Source organism: Notolabrus celidotus, chromosome 7 (assembly GCF_009762535.1).
Source record: "Notolabrus celidotus isolate fNotCel1 chromosome 7, fNotCel1.pri, whole genome shotgun sequence".
Classification (NCBI taxonomy): domain Eukaryota; kingdom Metazoa; phylum Chordata; class Actinopteri; order Labriformes; family Labridae; genus Notolabrus; species Notolabrus celidotus.
Window position 1 is genome coordinate 3,102,701 of NC_048278.1, and position 20,482 is coordinate 3,123,182.

The 20,482-nt window shown below is 40.9% G+C and overlaps 1 protein-coding gene across 2 annotated transcripts in view; it reads left to right on the forward strand.

Annotated features, from left to right (window-relative positions):
- The window catches only part of tusc3 (tumor suppressor candidate 3), a 136,754-nt gene that overhangs the window by 39,598 nt on the left and 76,674 nt on the right, over positions 1-20,482 (forward strand). For both annotated transcript variants that reach the window (XM_034686902.1, XM_034686903.1), the window contains exon 2: positions 12,096-12,265. In XM_034686902.1, coding sequence (XP_034542793.1) covers positions 12,096-12,265 — 170 coding nt within the window. The remainder of the gene's footprint in view (positions 1-12,095; positions 12,266-20,482) is intronic.

A 20,482-nucleotide genomic window follows, 5' to 3' on the forward strand; every position in this document is an offset into this window, starting at 1 on the left:
CTTCTCAAACTTTTTAGTCCCTGACCTCCAAATTTACAGTTAGACTGTAGACCCCATTATCCTGGGGTGGTTAAATGTTGTAAAAAAGTGTACAGTACAAAAATTTAACAAGAATATATATAGGAAAGAAATGTTCATTAAAGACGACAGATTGGCCATAATTCTCCTGTCAGCCACCACCTCCACAGGGATTATTTCTATTATTCTACTTTTATGTTTTTTTGGAAGGCATTTGTTGACCCCCCTGGGAGTCCCCATCCCAACTATGGGAACCACTGCTCTAGAGTACGCATCACTTTCCGCAGCACATGTAGTATAACCCGGGACTTCCACCAGATCCGTGTCCGATCCGTCTCCTATCAACACGCACCGGTTGTGTTTTCAGAATTCAGAACGGAGCAGGAACTCAGGACCTCTGGAGTCACGTGACCGAGGTTTTCTCGTGGTAATCACTGAATCAAGGATTCTCCTCCTCCTCTCCTCATCCATGTTGTCTTTCTGGTCCTCTGAAAACCTCTGACCTGTTGACTCCAGGCCTGGCTCCGCTCATCATGACGGTTTGTTGTTGTAGTTAAGTGAAATACAATCTGGTGATAACACAGAGTGTTTGATTCTGAAAATTAACCGGATGTTTTCATTTTGTTTTGGTGAAACCTGACTTCCTGTCCCGCTCCATCTGCTCTGTTGAGATTGATGAGTCGTGCTCCGGCATCCGGCAGAAATAGAAGTCTTGTGTATCTGATCCGGAGGACTCCGACCTGCCGGATCAGAGACGCACCCGGAAGGCAACAGAGTGGATCCAGTGGAAGTTAACACATTGACTAGAATAGAAACCTATTGGCTGTAACAGTCTGTCTCTATAACAGGTCTGCATTAGCGTTGCAGCCATTATATACTTAAGCCACATGTTCCTGGATTGTGTGCCTCTTTTTCATTTTTCTAACAATGAACAATCACAAAAACAAAAAAATAACCTTTATATTCTGGTATTTCAACAAATGTATTCAGAGCTGTTGAATTGCGATTGATGTGAGTCAGATCAGAAATCCAAATCCTGGAGCAGTTTAAAGGTTCAGTGTGTAGTAAGTATTTAGTGATATTTAGGAGATAGAGTCTGGATTGAAATGCTCCCTTACTCACCCCTCCTGTGGGTGAAGCTACGGTGGCCTTTGAGGACAAGAAGCTCCAGTGATGCATGATAAGTATAATCCCCCTTTAGTCAAGTATTTACCATCAAAAACATCAATCAATACAAATTATGTTGTGCACAACAAGAGCCTCTTTCTTCTTCTTCTTCGTCTTCCACTAAAAATGAAAATGAGTTTCTAGTTTGCCTGTAGCTTATTGCTGCACACTGTACCTTTTAAGTCTTTGTTTTTCCAAAGCTTCTTCAAACAAATCAGTATATTTGTTCTAGTTTGTGATTTGTTCTTGATTGAAGTGAACATTTCCTGGATTGCTTTCACTTATAAAACCTGAGTGCATGAAAGAAAAGAAGAGTAATGATCGGGCTTCTTGAAGCGCCCCTTCGTTTGGTTTAAAAGCATATTATAATCACATTTATATTCCCGTTTGAACTGACTTGATCTCTGCTCTGTGTTGTTTTCCTTCACCTTTATTAACCTTCATGCCTCCCCTCACCTGTAGTTCCTCCGTGTTTGTTCAGCTCTGTGTTCTGTCTGTGTTTGTGAGGACACGAGGAAGTTCAGTGCATCATTACTGCCGGTGTGATTGGCATCCAGGACTGACAGATCTCCTTTTGGGGCCGAATGCACACGGGCAAACTCTCGGTAGATAAATTAAAGACACAAAAGAAACTTCCTCAGGTGGACGTGCGCACTCGTGTGTTTGTGCTGTTTCTAAGAAAACCTCCTCTTTCATTATACATGGCCCATTACAGAAGAGAGAGAGCATCGTCTGTAGTTAACAAGCGATACAGCATAAACACATCATACTACTCTCTTCCTTTCATACTTCCTGTCTGGATCTCTTTTTTATCTTCTGTTCTTTGTTGTTTGTCTCTGTTGATCTGGTCTCTGGGCAGTTTTCCGGAGAGTCCACATCTCTGCGGTGTATCTGCAGCCAATGAGTGGGATAGAAAGTGAGATTTTGTGCCTGATTAGCAGCAGCAGCAGCAGCAGCAGTGAGGTGTTGTGCTTTAGTATTTACAGGATTTGTACGGGTGCTTGAAATCTTTGAAAATGCTTGCATTTTAATGTTGTGTTTTCAAGGTTTGAAAAATGCTTGAATTTTGGGTCTAAGTGTTTGTAAATGCTGGAAATTTGAATCATATATACAGTTGAAACCAGAAGTTAGAAATTCACTGTATAAAAAGAGACATAACGTTTTTTTTCTCACTGTCTGACATCAAATCAGACTAATCTTTTTTTGTTTTAGGTCAGTTAGAGTTGCCAAAATTATTTGTTTTTGCTAAATCTCAGAATAATAAGAGATAGAATTTATTAGAGGTTTTAGTATTACTTTTTTTCAAAGTCTAAAGTTTACATACACTAAGATTACTATGCCTTTAAACAATTTGGGAAAGCCCAGATGATGATGTCATGGCTTTGGAAGCATTTGATAGGTTTATTGACAACAAGTGAGTTAATTAGAGGCACACCTGTGGATGTATTTTAACGGCACAACTCAAACACACTGCATCCTTGTGAGACATCATGGGAATATCAAAAGAAATCAGCCAAGATATCAAGAAGAGAATTGTCGACCTCCACAACTCTGGTTCATCCTTGGGTACAATTTCCAGACACCTGAAGGTTCCACGTTCATCTTTACAAACAATCATATGCATGGGAATGTCCAGGCATCATATCGCTCAGGAAGGAGACTGCTTCTTTGTCCCAGAGATGAACATTTATTGGTGTGAAATGTGTGTATCAACCCCAGAACAAAAGCAGAAGACCTTGTGAAGATGCTGGCTGAAGCTGGTGAGAAAGTGTCATTGTCCACAGTCAAACGAGTCCTGCACCGACATGGGCTGAACGGCCACTCAGCAAGGAAGAAGCCATTACTCAAAAAGCAACATAAAAAGGCCAGATTACAGTTTGAAAACGCACACAGGGACATACCTTAATTTTTAGAGACATGTCCTGTGGTCTGATGAAATGAAAATTTAACTGTTCGGCCGTAATGACCATCGTTACATTTGGAGGAAAAAGGGGGAAGATGGCAAGCCTGAGAACACCATCCCAACTGTGAAGTATGGCGGTGGCAGCATCATGTTGTGGGGGTGTTTTGCTGCAGGAGGGACTGGTGCACTTCACAAAATAGATGGCATCATGAAGAAAGAACATTATGTGGATATATTGAAGCAACATCTCAAGACATCAGCCAGGAAGTTAAAGCTTGGGTACAAATAGGTCTTCCAAATGGACAATGACACTAACTATACTGCCAAAAATTCCAGCAAACTACTGTAAGAGGCTTGTGGAAGGTTACCCAAAATGTTTGACCCATGTCATACAGTTTAAAAGCAATGAAACCAAAATACTAGGGAAATGGATGGAAACTTTTGACTTTGAAGAAAGTAAGACTGAAATCTCTAATAAATTATCTCTCTCTCATTATTCTGACATTTAGCAAAAAGAAATAATTTTGGCAATCCTAACTGACCTAAAACAAAAAAAGTTTAGTCTGATTTGATGTCAGATAGTGAGAAAAAAAAGGTTATTTCTCTTTTTATACAGTGTATGTAAACTTCTGGTTTCAACGGTATTTCACAATTAACAGCAATCTGACTCAACAGATCGATTCAATGGAGGTAAATAAAATAGTCAAATATAAGAATAAGCACTCTCCCTGATGGGCTCTTGTGTGTGACATGCTGGTCTGTCGTCATGTGTGATGTGAAGTCGCCCCCAAGAGGACAGTGTGTAGACCAACATGCTTGAAAACGATAAATATAAACTATGGATAAGACGTGGAGCAAACCTACGCATTGCCTGCTGCAAAGTCTGCAAAAAAGAGATCAGACTTTTCACTATGGGAGGGTCGGCACTCTCCTGTCATATGATGCTAACCAACTGTTTATGCTACATGCTAGGCATGTGTGATGTAGAAGCGCTGTGCCATATAACGTGTAGGTGGTGTGATGATTCCCAGCAGCTGTACCGCTGTCACCCTCAGTGTGTGAACTCATAGACTGTAAATAAAAATGGACAGCGTTGCTCCGCCTCTTCCCATTGTACGGTTCTGAAGCCAAAAAATCCCTCTCCTGGGCGCCGCCATTCTGCAGCCAGAGCCTGTGAAGCCACTGTAATAAGCTCCGCCCTACAGCGTAACGTCACAAGACGCTGTGTGTCCTTTGAAGTTTCACTCTACGGCGGCTGTGAATCAAAGGAAACCAGGAAGTAAAACCCCGTTTTTTAAACTCTAATAACTAATGAAAAAGAAACTTTTCAGGAAAAAGAGGTAACAACGTAACAACAATATCCGGTCTGTCACGGAGTCAGAGCTCGGAGCTTGTTCAGCCCATAGACTGTATAAAATACAACTCAACCCCTCCTCTGTTTTTCATTACCTGCACAAATGTGTGCTAACAAGGAGCTTAGGAGGGAGGCATGCTAGTTGTAGGCTGTCTTAATAAACACAAAGGTCAGTTTTACTCCCCACGTCTGCAGATTTGAAGATATAGTGGATGATTTTTATTTGTCATGGATAAGTGCTAGCGCTAATTAGCATAGCCACATAGCTATATGTTCATAGCTGTAGCTGTAACTGTGTACCAAGACACACGTCGACATACTGACAAATAAAACAACAAGAAACACTAAATCTGTGACCAATCCTTCATAAAAGGTCCTGCTGCCTTTCTGGCAGAGGTCGGTTTTACACCCCACGTCTGCAGATTTGAAGATCTAGTGGATGATTTTTATTTATCATGGATAAGTGCTAGCGCTAGTTAGCATAGCCACATAGCTACATGTTCGTAGCTGTGTACCAAGACACACGTCTACATATTGATAAATAAAACAACAAGAAACACTAAATCTGTGACCAATCCTTCAGAAAGGTCCTGCTACAGGCGCCTCTCCGTCAGGATCAGATTCAGAGGGTTGAAGTAACGTGATCTCTGAGCAGCCGTGTATATTCAGCCAACATGTAAACATTAGATCAACGTGCTGGAGAGCCGAGGCACATCCACTTCCGGAGGGGGCGTGGTCAGAGAGAAAACAGAGTGTTCTGAGGAGGGCTGAAGAAGAGGGTTTTTCAGGCAGACCAAAATCTGATTTCAAAGAGTTTTTTTGAGCATAAACTTTAAAGACATGTTTTGGGGACCTCTTAGACCAATATATATATATTGATGAAAAAAGCGTGATATGTCCCCTTTAAAGTTTGGGGGAGACAGATTTTTTGACCTATACTGCAGCCAGCCACCAGGGGGCAGACACACTGCTGAAAGCTTCACCACCAGGGTCACATCCTGCTCGCTCGGGTGTGCATAGCTCGGGGCAGGTTATGGCATGGCCGCGGTTGGTCGGCGTCAGGTCTTGTCTAAAAATACAATGTCCTGCCTGAGCCAGCGGCCCCGGAGTTGGAGGCTCTCCCGCTGGATACAAAGGCACAACACGGTGTTTCTCATCGAGACTTGATTCAATCACCTTAAATGCAATTTACAACTGCTTACAGTACATGAAAAAGTTTGAAAATTGACCTTAAAGGTCCTTGAAAAGTACTTGAATTTGACCATGAAAAAAAGTGTACAAACCCTGTTTTTAGCTACTGTCTTGAGCCAGTGTTAACCAGCTCCTGCACAGAAAGAGTGACGCAGATGAAGAGGCAGAGACGAAGAGTCACTGTGCATAGAGTGAAAAGAACGCTGCCACTGTTTTGCATTACGTTTGTAACTCAAGTGAATCTTCTGCAGACTGAGCAGACATTTTTGAACTACAGCTCCTCTTTGTTACACCGCAGCATAAAAGGCCCCTCAGCCCAGACGACACCGGCAGAAATATGCATGCTTGCAGCCGAAACCTGGAGGTATGAAGCATGTTGTACCCTAGATGAGAAAGTTAGGGCTAAGCTGGCTCAGTGGATGAAGATTTTAATAATACATATGGAAGTAAACAGGCAAATTGGCAGAGCTAAGTTAGGATAGAGCAAGCTCAGCATGGAGCCTTTTTAAAGTGTGGAAGTTTATTGTCATTAAAGAGGAAGTTTAAGGAAAGTCATACATTTTTTCTTCACTGACCCAAAGTCTGCATTATGGTGACCGTATGACGATAACACACATAACCATTTACAATGAAGAAGATCATAGCTTACAGTGACAGAGACACTAGATATGAAACGTTTCTTTTTTTTTATCTATTGCACGCAAAAACAAAGAGGTGATGATTATAAAATAAGTTTGTATAAATAGACATAATGAGCTCAGAGCACTGCACATGATTTATCTGAACAATGTTTCAGTGTCTGCAAATCAAATTAATAACCACTGAAATTACAGCAGTCGTAACACCTGCACATCATAATGTTTAAATTCTATTCATCCATGAAAATAAACAAAAACACATCATTATATTAGTCAGGAAAAAAAGTCCTCACTTTAGATCAGCTCACAAAACAATGAACAAGCAGCTTATAAGTCCTTTGTGACTACCTTAATTAATCATAATTTGCTATGTAATAAGGTGTTCACTAACCCTTACTAAATGTTAGAATCACAACCTGTAAATGTGTTTATAACTGCTTTATAATGACCATAATAGCTCATTTGTATTTGGTGAATCCACCATTTATAAAGTATGAACAAAGAGTTAGTTAACACATTATAGAGAGTCATATTCATGAATAATAAAACATTTATAACTGTGTTTGTACATGATATATAAATGAGTATTAATGTATGAAGAATGCTTTACAGATGATGAGTTAATTATAAATTAATGCTTAATTAATGCTTAACTAATGCTTAAAAGTGTGTAGTTAATATAAAGTGTTACCAAAATAGGATATATGGGTAACACTTTACAATAAGGGTCCCTTAATAAGCGTTTAATATGCATTATTAAGCATTAATTAACAGTTTAATAATAGTTTAATAATCGTTATAATGTATTACCTAACATTAACTAACACATTATTAATGCATTAATAAGCAGTTAATTAATGTCCACTGCTCAGAGTTAATTAATACATTATTAAGCATTAATAAAAGTTACAAAACTTAATTAGTTAACTATTAGTGAATGCTTTCTGGACCCTTATTGTAAAGTGTAACACATGCATCACTTGAGTAACACATTATAAATGCTAAACTGCCTCATAAGCATTACTTAACCATAATTAAGCATTAGTGAATGCTTTTTGGACCCTTATTGTAAAGTGTAACACATGTATCCCTTAGGTAACACATACGCTGAAGCAAAATGAGTTGAAATGTAGTTGAAGCAACACATATAAAGAATTCAACACATTTTATTTAGAATAAAACAGATAATCACAGATAACATCTCAACTGGCACAGAGAAGTACGGTGGCCCTGAGAGCTCACAGCACTGCAACTTAAGAAAACACATGCAAAAAGACAAAACACAAGAAAATTAAGAAAACATCTTCACATCTTCAAAACATCAATTTGACAACACATGCGCAGCATTTAGAAAACGCGATGCAAAGACCACAACACAATACATTAGAAAAACGCGCTGCAAATAGACAGCAACACAACAGAAGTGTTTCCAGAGGACACTTAAAAGTGATGCACACGCTTATGCTTATGCTTATGCTGATGCTAATGAGGCAGTTTAGCATTTATAATGTGTTACCTAAGTGATGCATGTGTTACACTTTACAATAAGCGTCCAGAAAGCATTCACTAATGGTTAACTAATTAAGTTTTGTAACTTTTATTAATGCTTAATAATGTATTAATTAACTCTGAGCAGTGGACATTAATTCACTGCTTATTAATGCATTAACTAATGTGTTAGTTAATGTTAGGTAATACATTATAACGATTATTAAACTATTATTAAACTGTTAATTAATGCTTAATAATGCATTAACTAATGCTAATTAAGGGACCCTTATTGTAAAGTGTTACCGAATCGTAACCTGTAAATGTGTTTATAACTGGTTTATAATGACCATAATAGCTTATTTGTAATTGGTGAATCCATCATTTATAAAGTATGAACAAAGAGTTAGTTAACACATTATAGAGAGTCATATTCATGAATAATAAAACATTTATAACTGTGTTTGTACATGATATATAAATGAGTATTAATGTATGAAGAATGCTTTACAGATGATGAGTTAAGTATTAATTAATGCTTAATTAATGCTTAACTAATGCTTAAAAGTGTGTAGTTAATATAAAGTGTTACCAAAATAGGATATATGAGACATGGTTTATACTGAAAACAGGAAATGATATAAAATTAGACATTGAGTGCCCCCATAGTTTGAATGGAATGATCCTCGTTTCATATGCTGATGTTCAACTATGAGTTTGGCAGTCGACTAAGGCTCTTCAGACCGAATCGTCGAATATTCAAATATTTGGGGTCACCCCTAGTGTTCACTGACTGCACGCTCCATTCATCCTGTTTCCATCCTACAGTTAGTTCTTTGTGTTCTTATTGTACAGGTTGTTGCAGGAATAAGCTGAGACAAGAGACGATGTTAAATATGCAGAGATGGTTGACACCTCTTTAATGAAAAATGCATGACCCTCAGTGCAGATTTAGCTCTGTGTGAAAAAAAGAAATGGTATTAATGGCACTGTGCTCCCCTCGCAGAGCGCTCTCTGCACATTCTGATCAGCAGAGTTTGGAAAACAACAAGCGTTTCATCAGCAGGCTCAGTATTTCATCACTCATCAGTTCAGAGCTCAAGTTCGGCAAATATGATGTTAGAAACCAGGCCGCGTCCTGCTGAGGGCTTCACCCTGAAACAGTCCTACTGTAGGTGGACACGCACACACACACACACACACATGTATTCATACACTCTATCATTACCATTCCCCGCTGTATGATTTTGCCTTTATAAGCAGTTCAGCTTTAGAAAGCTTGCAGAATCACTAGTTGGTGTGTTTGTGTACACATGCTCACAGAGCGATGTTTGCCTTTGGAGTTGTGTTCCTACGCTGACTCTGTTGTGACCTTTACGCTAAGCCGTGCTGGATTTAATCAACAGCGGCCTCCCTACAATTCACACACTAACACCGCTAAGAAGTCAGGCTTCCCTGTGCGCACACACACACACCCAGACTGCCAAGTCAGGCCTTCTCCTCGGTAAATAATGGCTCGGTTTGCTGTATTCCAGATTCTTTGTTTGCACTCCATTATTCAAAAAAGGCCAGGAGTCAGACCCATTAAAATTTAGATTTAGTAACTGGCATACAACAACACCTTGGTGTGTATCAGCCTTGGACTTTTAAAGCAGCCCCAGTGTTCAGTGAGTCTCGGAGCAGGTGAGCGAGAAGCTGAGATCTGGAATTTAAAGGAACATTGATTTTCAGGCAGGAAAAGTCAGAGGTTTGATTTATTCAGAGGGGACGCCGGGTGATATCAGGGGACTGAACAAAGGAGTGTGCCAGGATGTCACTGCAGCTTCTTTGTGCTGTCACTTTACCACAGGTGGCTCAACTCCCAGTACAGGTGCTGTGGTGTGTGAGGAATTGTATATACAGACTCTATGAGAAGTTGTGTTTTCAAAACTACATTTGAAAGCAACAAAATCACCCATTATCATCCTGCTTGTGTTTTATCTGTCATTTATTCTTTATCTTGGATTACTGATGCAACCTGTTACAATATTTTAAGTAGATCAAAATTTTAACTATCTTACACAGCGCTAAATACTGCAACAAACCTGCTAAATCATTGACAGGTGAAGTGAGTGTCTTTGATTATTGCTCTACAGTGACACCTGTCAGTGGGTCGGATATGTGAGGCAGCAGATTGAATTTGACGTGTTAAGAGCAGGAAAAATGGACACATGTAAGGATGAGTGGGATTTTATCAGGGGCCATATTAAGTTATTTTGCAGTCTGGTGCCAGAGAAACCACCTCCAGCTCAACCAAAGAGCTCCTCCCACACCAGTGAACATCCAGGGAACCGACATTGTGATTGTGAAATCTTACAAGTACCTGGATGTTCACCTGAACAATAAACTGGACTGCAATGCACTCTACAAGAAGGGACAAAGCAGACTCTTTCTGCTCAGGAGACTCAGGTCTTTTGGTGTGGAGGGGGCTCTTCTGAAGTCCTTCTTTGACTCTGTGGTGGCATCAACCATCTTCTTTGGAGTGGTCTGCTGGGGAAGCAGCATCTCTGCTGCTGACAGGAAGAAGCTGAACAGACTGGTTAAGAAGGCCAGCTCTGTCCTGGGCTGCCCACTGGACCCTGTGGAGGTGGTGGCTGACAGGAGGATGATAGCAAAGCTATCTTCTCTGATGGACAACATGTCACCCCCCCTCCAGGAGACCATAACAACACTAAGGAGCTCGTTCAGAGACAGACTTCTTCACTCGCTGTGTCTCACGGAGAGATACCACAGGTCTTTTCTTCCTGCAGTGGTCAGACTCTAACAAATATTATATATATATATAAAAAATATATATATATATGTGAGTGTGTATGTAAGATATGCTTATTTTTTACCTCTTTCATTTTAATTTTAATTGTAATTGCTAATAACTTTTTAATAATTAACTATAAAGTTACTTTATAGGCTCTTGTTTGCTTTATATATTTCTTTTGCACTGTCTACTTTGCTACTGTGACACTTGAATTTCCCCGTTGTGGGACGAGTAAAGGACTATCTTATCTTAAGTCCACTGGGTCGGTACTTCCTTGAAACTGGTTCCAGAAAGGCAGGGTCATCATGGACTGCCAAGGTTCAGTGATGTTAATGGGAAGGAAAGACTGGCTTGTGTGGTGTGATCCAACAGAAGAGCTCTAGGGCTCACATTGGGATGCTTAATGGTAGCTGCAGACCGGTCAGGGTGAAACATCCAATACCACTTATGGTGCTCATAACGCAACAGTAATGCATGCAAATGTCAGATCTCCAAATTCCCCAGATCTTAATACATCCAATCATGTATGGGATGTGTCGGGAAAATTAAGTCTGATCCATGGAGGTCCCACCTTGCAACTTCCAGGACTTGGTATTAGGGTTGCCACAAACCATTATTTTGATAATCGACTAGTCACCGATTATTTATGTGATTAGTCGACTAATCAGATCATACTTAAATTGCAGCTTATCGCAGCAGCATGCAGCTGCTCTTATATAACAATCATTGGTTTCCATCTTGAAGTGTTTAAGGTATGTGCTAACTACAAATAAAGACAATTAAGATGATAGTTCATTCAACTTTTAATGAACTTTGCAGCTTGTAGCAACATTTCTGACATTTTTTATGTGATACTGCAAAATAAAATGAAGGCACAATGGTAACAAAGTTGTCCATTGAAGAGGAACGTATTTTTTTAGCACTGTAACGTAGCGTTATAGAATATTAGCGTCATCACATTTCCTATTCAAACATGACGTCACTGTTAAGTAAATAGCTCACTGTTGACGTTAATGTTAGCAGCTAACTAGCCAATTAGCTTACCGAGACGACTGTCCCTCTTCGTCTGAAATTGAATCAGCCACGACGTGCTTCCTTTTCAGATGCTCGTGCATCGCCATCGTACTACCATGGAGGGCAAGTTCTTTGCATTGCAGATTCTTCTCTTTTATTTTGGAAAAATGCTCCCAAACTTTCAAGCTCCTTAGCCGGCTAGCCATGATACTGCTTGGGCATAGCTTTTCAGGTGACATCACGGCTGACCCTGATTACCACTACTGTGGTGTGCATGTGCGTCAAGGACAGAAAGGCAGACAAGACGGTGGAAGGTACAGCGTATGTAATCTTGGAAATATGGAGTCAGAGCTTAAAGTTGTTTCAAATGGTACGCTCACAGGAATCATGCTTGTGTTTGAATCTGAAAATCCTAACAAGCCTTGTTGCCCTCTCTCTCTCTGTCTCTCTGTCTCTCTCTCTCTCTCTCTCTCTCTCTCTCTCTCTCTCTCTCTCTCTCTCTCTCTCTCTCTCTGTCTGTGTGTTCAGAACGTGCTGTCAGAGAAGGTTGACCAGATGATGGAGTGGTCTTCTCGCCGTTCGGTCGTCCGGATGAACGGGGACAAGTTCCGTCGCTTTGTCAAGGCTCCACCCAGGAACTACTCTGTCATCGTCATGTTCACCGCTCTGCAGCCTCAGAGGCAGTGCTCTGTTTGCAGGTACACGCACGCACACACACACACACACACACACACACACACACACACACACACATGAAACTATAGCTTACAGTGTACAGCGTCACTTAACCTGACCTTAACAGACATTGCTCTGTCCTGTTCTCTGCTCTCCTGTGAGTATGCTCGTTGCGCTGAAGTTCACCTACATCGGAGAGAAGTGTGTGTACTCATGAACAAACACAGGATCAAAGAAGCCACACACACACACACACACACACACACATATGGCCTCGTACACGAAAATAGCATTATGTAACAGGAACCAGTGAGTCACCTTGACATTTGGATCAAAAGAACCCCAGCCAAATAAATCACATATAACAAGGCCAATGAGTTGCATGCATGTGAACTCAAAAGGAGATCTTAAAAATCCCTGAAAGTGAGATTTATATTTGATATTTACAAACTCATCCTGTTGTGTAAAACCAAGAGCAACGCAGCAAGGTCACATCAGGCATCTGAGTGCTGAAGAAGTTTGAGTTTAACGTCTAATTTCCTGTGTGAATCAATCATCTCTGAAGTCTGTTATTTCAGCACCATGGACAGCTCTCAGTCCACGCTGCTGAGCCTCTTCAGCCATCACTAGAGCAAGTTTGTGGTGTTTTATCATGCCTTAAACACCAGATTAGCATATTTTCTGCAGTGTTTTCCCTTCAAACTGAATGAAACCTTTATAACAGCGACCAGTTCAATGTTAGGGACTTTGAATAACAACGTAAAAAACTAAATCCTTACGATAAAGAGCAAGAGGCAGATTTTTTAAGGTCATGTCCTTTGCAGTCAGTGCTGTCCTTTGTGGCTTCATCTTTTAGTTACCAATATGCATTCACATTCATGATTCAGTAAAGAACTTTATGACTACTACTTCTCTATCAGAAAGAAGTCTCTCATGGTTTGGATGTCACTCCTGTCTAATCCAGATCATGATGTTTTCATGGCTGGTATACTTGATTCAGATTTCCTGACTGCGTGTCTGCATACTGTGAGTCAGGTAGTTGACTTCTGTCCCCGAGTCTCTGAGGACATTTTACTAGTAGATGGAATAAACACAGACCTTCTCCATCCTGACCCCGGGACTCTTATTCTCTAATTATCCTCTCCTCTCCTTCAGCAGTCTCTTCACCAGATAACTTATTTATCACTCATAGCAGCACCATCAACATCATCTCTCTCTCTTCCTTTCTCCCTCTTTTTCTCTTTCTCACATCATCTCTCCCTCTTTCCAATTTCCTCTCTTTCTTTCTCACTTCCTCTCTCTTCCTCTTTCTCATTTCCTCTCACTTCCTCCTCCTCATTTCCCATCTCTTCCTTTTTCTCATTTCCTCTCGCTTCCTACTCCTCTTTTCCCCTCCTTTGGTATGTCTTCTTTTTTCTTCTCTCATCTCCTTTCCCTCTTTCTTATTTTCTCTTATTTCCTCTTTCTCTCTTCTTCCTTGTCACTTCCTCTCATTCTGTCGCTCTCATTTCCTCTCTCTTCCACTTTCTTACTTACACTCTTCCTCTTTCCTACTTCCTTTTTCCTCCTTCCCCTCTCTTGCATTTTTGCACTTCCTGTCTTCCTCTCTCTCACTTCCTATCTCTCTAACTCCCTATCTCTTCTTCTGTCTCATTTCCTCTCTCTTCCTCTTTTTCACTTCCTCTCACTCCCTCCATCTCACTTCCTCTCCCTCTCTCCTTCTGTCTCACTTCCTCTTTCTTACTTCCTCTCTAACTTTTTTCTAGTTTCCTCTCGCTTCCACTTTCCCACTTCCTCCTGTTCCCTCTGTCTCCTTTTCTCTCCCCTCTCTCTCATTTCCTATATCTACCTCCTTCTCATTTCCCCTCCTTTCCTTTTTCTCATTTCCTATCTCTTCTCCTCTCATCCCCTTTCCTTATTTCTCACTTCCGCTTTCTTATTTGCTCTTTCTCCCTCTTTCTGTCTTCTTTGTCACTTGCTCTCACTCTCTCCCTCTGTCTTTTTTCCTCTCTCTTCCTCATTCGGGCGGCTGTGGCTCAGTCTGTAGAGTCGGTTGTCTATCAAGTGGAAGGTTGGCGGTTCGATCCCAGCTCCGGCAGTCACATGCCAAAGTGTCCTTGAGCAAGACACTGAACCCCAAATTGCTCCCTCTGTTGTTCAGAGGTGTGTGAATGTGAATGATTGAGATTAGCTAATAAGCTAATACTAATGGTCCCTCACTAAATAGCAGCCTCTACGATCAGTGAGTGAATGAATGGGTATGAATGAGTGAATGTGACGAGTAGTGTAAAAGCGCTTTGAGAAAAAGTCCATTTACCATTTACCATTCCTACTTCCTCTCCTTCCTCACTCTCACTTCCTCTGTCTTCCTATCTGTCACGTCCTTTCTCTAACCCCCCTCCCCTTCTCTCTCTCTCCTCCTCTCCATGTATTTCATGCTCAGTGGAATCATGTTATTACAGAAGTAGTAAAAAACCTTAAAGTCATATCTCAGTCTCATCATTAGTAAAACTCCAGTTTTGTGCAGATTAACCAAAATAGATGATACCAGATTGACAAATGCGCACGCACGCACGCACGCACGCACGCACGCACGCACGCACGCACGCACGCACGCACGCACGCACGCACGCACGCACGCACGCACGCACGCACGCACGCACGCACGCACGCACGCACGCACGCACGCCAGAGCTAATATGCAACAAGTGACTTATTTCTATGAGACTGTCAGATTCATTCTTTAATATCTGCATCTAATTTATTTACATCTGTTCCTTTCTTTTTATTGTCTTTCTCTCCGTCTGCCTCATATTATTCTGTTTACTTCTTTTCCCTCGTCTCTCTCTCTCTGTCCGCCTCTCAGCATCTCTTCATTTCCCCTGACATTCTCTTCATTACCATAAGCGATAGCATCACATCATTAGAGAGCGACACAGAGTTTAAGTGAGAGATGGATGTTAGATGGTGACCTCGGTGTCTGCGATGAGAGAAGTATCAGGCAGGGAAAAAGATGGCTGATAACGGGAGGTCCGTCCAAGTCACTCTGAAGCTCTGTCACTGCTGCACATCTACATCTCTTCTCTGCGCTCCTTCAACTTGTGCATCTTTAGGAGACGCCAAGAGGACGTGTCAGTAACTGCTTCACTGTGAATGACACCAGTTAGAGATGCCCTGTCTTAATAAGAGCTGCAGGTGTGATGGAGAGCAGAGAAGAGAGACTGGAGGAGCACAGTATGAAGCACAGCTGCAGTCAAACAGAATCCAGCTGCTTCCTGTACGTTAGTGCTGAGGTGTGAACGTGTTTATCAGTTCTCTAGACGCTAAACGCTGTGAAACACTGAGGAGGTGTTACTTTATTTCTTGTCTTTTCATTCAGGCGACAGCAAAGCTGCTGTAACTCTGCATCGAACTATCAAACTTAAAAACGACAGACGTTGTTTTGTTTAAAACTTCTGGTGTCAAATCATCCATCCAATCAGATTAATATTATGAGAGAAGTTTCAGAGAGCTGTGCAGTTTTTATGGATGCTGCCAGATGTGCCGATCCTTCTTTTGTGACTCTCTTTATCTAACTTTTGTCCCATAAAATATATATGACTGTGCAGTCAAATATAGTGACGACAAACCGTTAGCGATGCTGCTGTTTTTTTCCTTTTATTGTAAAAAATAAATTGAGTTTACTTCATGCTCAAATATATAACACTCAAATTGCAGTGAATCACAGACAGTTAAGCAGGCGATTATCATTAACAGGGGCACATGCATAAACATGAACACACAGATGACGACATATATCACACAAATGTTTAGGCCTCATTCACCGACATGTCCTTCATATTTTTCTTACATTTATTCCTAAGAAGAGAAGTCAGAACATGAACAGTACTGAAATGTTCTCACCTCTGTTAATAAGGTGCATTTCGACCAAGAGTTCCATGGGCTGAAGTCCCGGGTAGATTGTGCAAATCAGGCCAGTGACATATGGAGGGAAAAAAAAGTAAATGCACTACACCACCAGACCAGTAGAGGGCAGTAAAACAAAGACGAATGCCATTCATCACAGATGACACCATAGAAGCAGACGGACATTCAGGTACCATTATGAGCAACACAACAGTTAGCCTGTTAGCATGAAGAGACTCAGCTGGCGCTGTTTTAGATGGTGCTATATTTCATCACAGATGGATTCACTGAATCAACACGTCAGAGGAGATAAGCGCGAGTAGCAAAGACGTTTCAACACGGCTTTAAAATCCTTTTGAACTCAAAAAGCCGTGGCAGAGATCCGCCGGTGTTTTGGTTTAAACAGCGACCCTGTTAACTGGAGACTTTCAGCCGGATGCATCCCTCATAAACGTCTTTAGACGATCATTAAATATCTGATGAGGATATTTTGAAATCTTAATAAAAACTAAACTAGTTTGCATTCCCAGGAACTCCCTCTGTGTTTCAACAGCTGTGTAAACTCCACAAACACTGACATGTTCAGCTGAAGGTCTCTTTACAGGGTCACTTTTAAAACCGTAACACCGGGAGAGACGCATTCACGCTGGGTTGAGAGAAGACTACTGTTACAAGCTGCTAAATAAAGAGAATCCCAGCTTCTTCTTTTGAAAAGTACACACACATACAAAAAAGATAGAACAAATAAAAACTAATGAAAGAAAGAGAAATCAAGAGAATCACAGATGGAAAAAACAAAAAAAAAGACAAAAAAAGACAAAAAAAAAGACAAAAAAAACAAACAAAAAAATTGACAAAAGAAAATTTGAAAAAAAATTAATTTCTATTTTTTTGAAAAATTTAAATTTTGAAGAAAAAAATTCTTCTATTTTTTATTTCTATTTATTTTATTTCTATTTTTTTGAAAAAAACAATTGACAAACATTTTTTATTTATTTATTTATTTATTTATTTTTTAATTAAAATTTTGATACATTTTTTTTGAAAAAAATCTTTTGAAAATTTTTTGGCAAAAACAAAATGAAAAAAATAATTTGGCAAAAAAATCAAGTGAATCACAGATGTGTGTGATGTTATTGTGGACGTAGGGCGGAATAAAAACACTGCGGTTAATCTACCAATCAGACACGTTCAGCATGTTTAGTCAGAGACTTAGGCCAAAACTTGGCTGGGGTGAAAAACATCATGGCAACAACAGGAATCTAGGACTGTCCTGTATCAAGGTATTTATGTCACAGTCACACTGGTTGAATTTTTGGCTAAAAAGTTACTAAATCGATTTCAAGTCACTGAATCGTTTGGAATCGTATCGTTCTAAATGAATCTATCGTCCTTTAAACATATCAGCAACCACAAATCGTGATACATATTGAATCGTTGTTAAAAGTAATCGTTACACCCCGACTAAAAAGGGACTCATACAAGTGCTGACCATACACACGTCTTCCTTAATTCACACTCCGCCCCATCAGACGTCCTCATTGTAATACCAGGAGGAAGAAAAGAGTTGAGATGTAAATAAATGAAGACGAGAAACATGGCAGCTAACAATGCATCTCCAACAACACATACTTAAAATCTTTTATTAATGTGAGAACATGGTTCATACAAGACTTCACAGCAGTCTGTAGCATTCTCATTACCAGACTTAAACAAATGTATAATTAAAACTAGATTTGTAACTCTTTAATATTTAATGTCCTGAGCTTGTTGTGCTGGTTTATTTATCCCAGACGAATATGAGCACTGTTGTTAAACGACATTCGCTGGTTGTCATGCTCGTGTGCATGATGTGGGAAATTACTTCAAATATTTTTATATAGTATGCTTCCCATTTCATCCACAATTAATGAATGTTTAAAGGTGACGTATTACGCTCTTTTTCATCAATATATATTGGTCTAAGAGGTCCCCAAAACATGTCTTTAAAGTTTACGCTCAAAAAAACACTTCGAAATCAGATTTTGGTCTGCCTGAAAAACCCTCTTCTTCAGTCCTCCTCAGAACAGGCTGTTTTCTCTCTGACCACGCCCCCTCAGGAAGTGGGTGTGGCCTCGGCTCTCCAGCACGTTGATCTAATGTTTACATGTTGGCTGAATATACACGGCTGCTCAAAGATCACGTTACTTCAACCCTCTGAATCTGATCCAGAATCTGATCCTGATGGAGAGGCGCCTGCAGCAGGACCTTTCTAACATGTAGCTATGTGGCTATGCTAACTAGCGCTAGCACTTATCCATGACAAATAAAAGTCATCCACTAGATCTTCAAATCTGCAGACGTGGGGAGCAAAACTGACCTTTGTGTTTATTAAGACAGCCTACAACTAGCATGCCTCCCTCCTAAGCTCCTTGTTAGCACATGTGTGCAGGGAATGAAAAACAGAGGAGGGGTTGAGTTGTATTTTATACAGTCTATGGACTTGTACTTATAAAGCGCTTTTCTAGTCTTTCTGACCACTCGAAGCGCTTTTCCACTACTCGTCACATTCACCCATTCATACCCATTCACTCACTGATGGTAGAGGCTGCTACAGTAAGGGACCATCAGGGTTAGCTAATCTCATTCGTACACATTCACACACCTCTGAACAACAGAGGGAGCAATTCCGGGGTTCAGTGTCTTGCTCAAGGACACTTCGGCATGTGACTGCTGGAGCTGGGATCGAACCGCCAACCTTCCGATTGATAGACGACCGACTCTACCCACTGAGCCACAGCCACAGTCTATGGGCTGAACAAGCTCCGACCTCTGACTTCCTGTTACAGACCGGATATTGTTGTGAAGTATGAAAAACACTGAAAACTGAAACGGCTGGTTTCACACACATTTACAGAAAGGTGGAGAAATCAGAACAGGGGCAGAATGGATTCTTTTCATTATGGGGGGGGTTTGTAGACATGCTAGGGAAACATATTTCAGGTAGAGAACAATTAAAAAGTCGATTTTGCATGATATGCCACCTTTAAGGACACATATTTGAGCTTTCAGAAAACAAAATAAAATCACCCAGTATGATCAGTTCATTCAGTTTCAGCTCTTGAGCAGCAAATTTAAATACCTTATCAGCCCATCTCAGGTCTGGCTTTTGGATCCTTTGGTTTTGTCTGTTAGGTTGAGAACACAGTCCTTGTTCGTTCTTCTGAATGAGGTCTCATAAAAGGCGCGTGTCTTCACAGAGTTCCCCAACATGATTTGTATTTAGGGAAAACCAAAGATGGTTCCTTTACCATGAATCAGACATCCTGTGATTTCAAATGTTAGACTGAAATGGGGGCGGCAGTAGCTCAATCCATAGGGACTTGGCTTGGGAACCGCAGGGTCGCCAGTCCCAGCATGGACGAAGCTTGGCAAGTGGACTGGTGGCTGGAGAGGTGCTGGTTCACCTGCCTGGGCACTGCCGAGGTGCCCTTGAGCAAGGCACCGAACCCCCAACTGCTCGGGGTGCGCTGGTTGACGGCAGTATCCCCACTCTGACATCTCTCCCTAAGCATGTTCACTGCATGTGTGTGCATTTGTATATACCAAAAAAAAAACTGTATGTGTAGCATGTCCAAAATAGCATGAGGGAAAAAATTGAATTTCCCCCCTTGGGATCAATAAAGTACCTTTCTTCTTCTTCTTGAAAGTATTAGAGAATAGAAGTTTTGTCAGGTAACTGCTAAAGAGTTAGCATGTGTTGGAGGCCTTGAGTAAAATAAAGGAATCATTATTCAGCCATCGAGAGTAACCCTGCTTTTTAGGAGTGTAAAAACACAATTTAGTGACACCTACACGACTCAGGCGTACCGTGGTGCTCGGAGACGCTGATGAGCACAGCTGTAATCCCTGACAGTCTGCTGGCCCCAGTTTCAACTTCATCTCCGCTGACTTTGAAATCGGTAGACACTTCAAAGGGAACACCCGAACATCAGCCGCACGGATAACAATGTAACGTCACCGCACATAACACATCCTGACGGACAATTTCTCACTAATTAAAGCCAACACAAGAGGCAGCTGACATGATGTCAAAGTGAAGTTTTACAGCCGGGAAGAGACGCAGACGGCTACAGCCAGAGACGAGGAGGAGAGGGAGGGGATCCAAAAGAAGCCATTGTCTCTTTAGTGTTTGTCCTGTCATGTAGGAGGAGGAGGAGGAGGAGAGAGACTGCTCACCGTGACTGTGAAAGTCTTATAAAGAAAAAGAGACACTCCCAAAGATCCAGGATACAGTTTCTTATCCATCTCTCCTCCGCACTTTCTGATCACTTCGTCTGAGTCTGTGTTTTCTC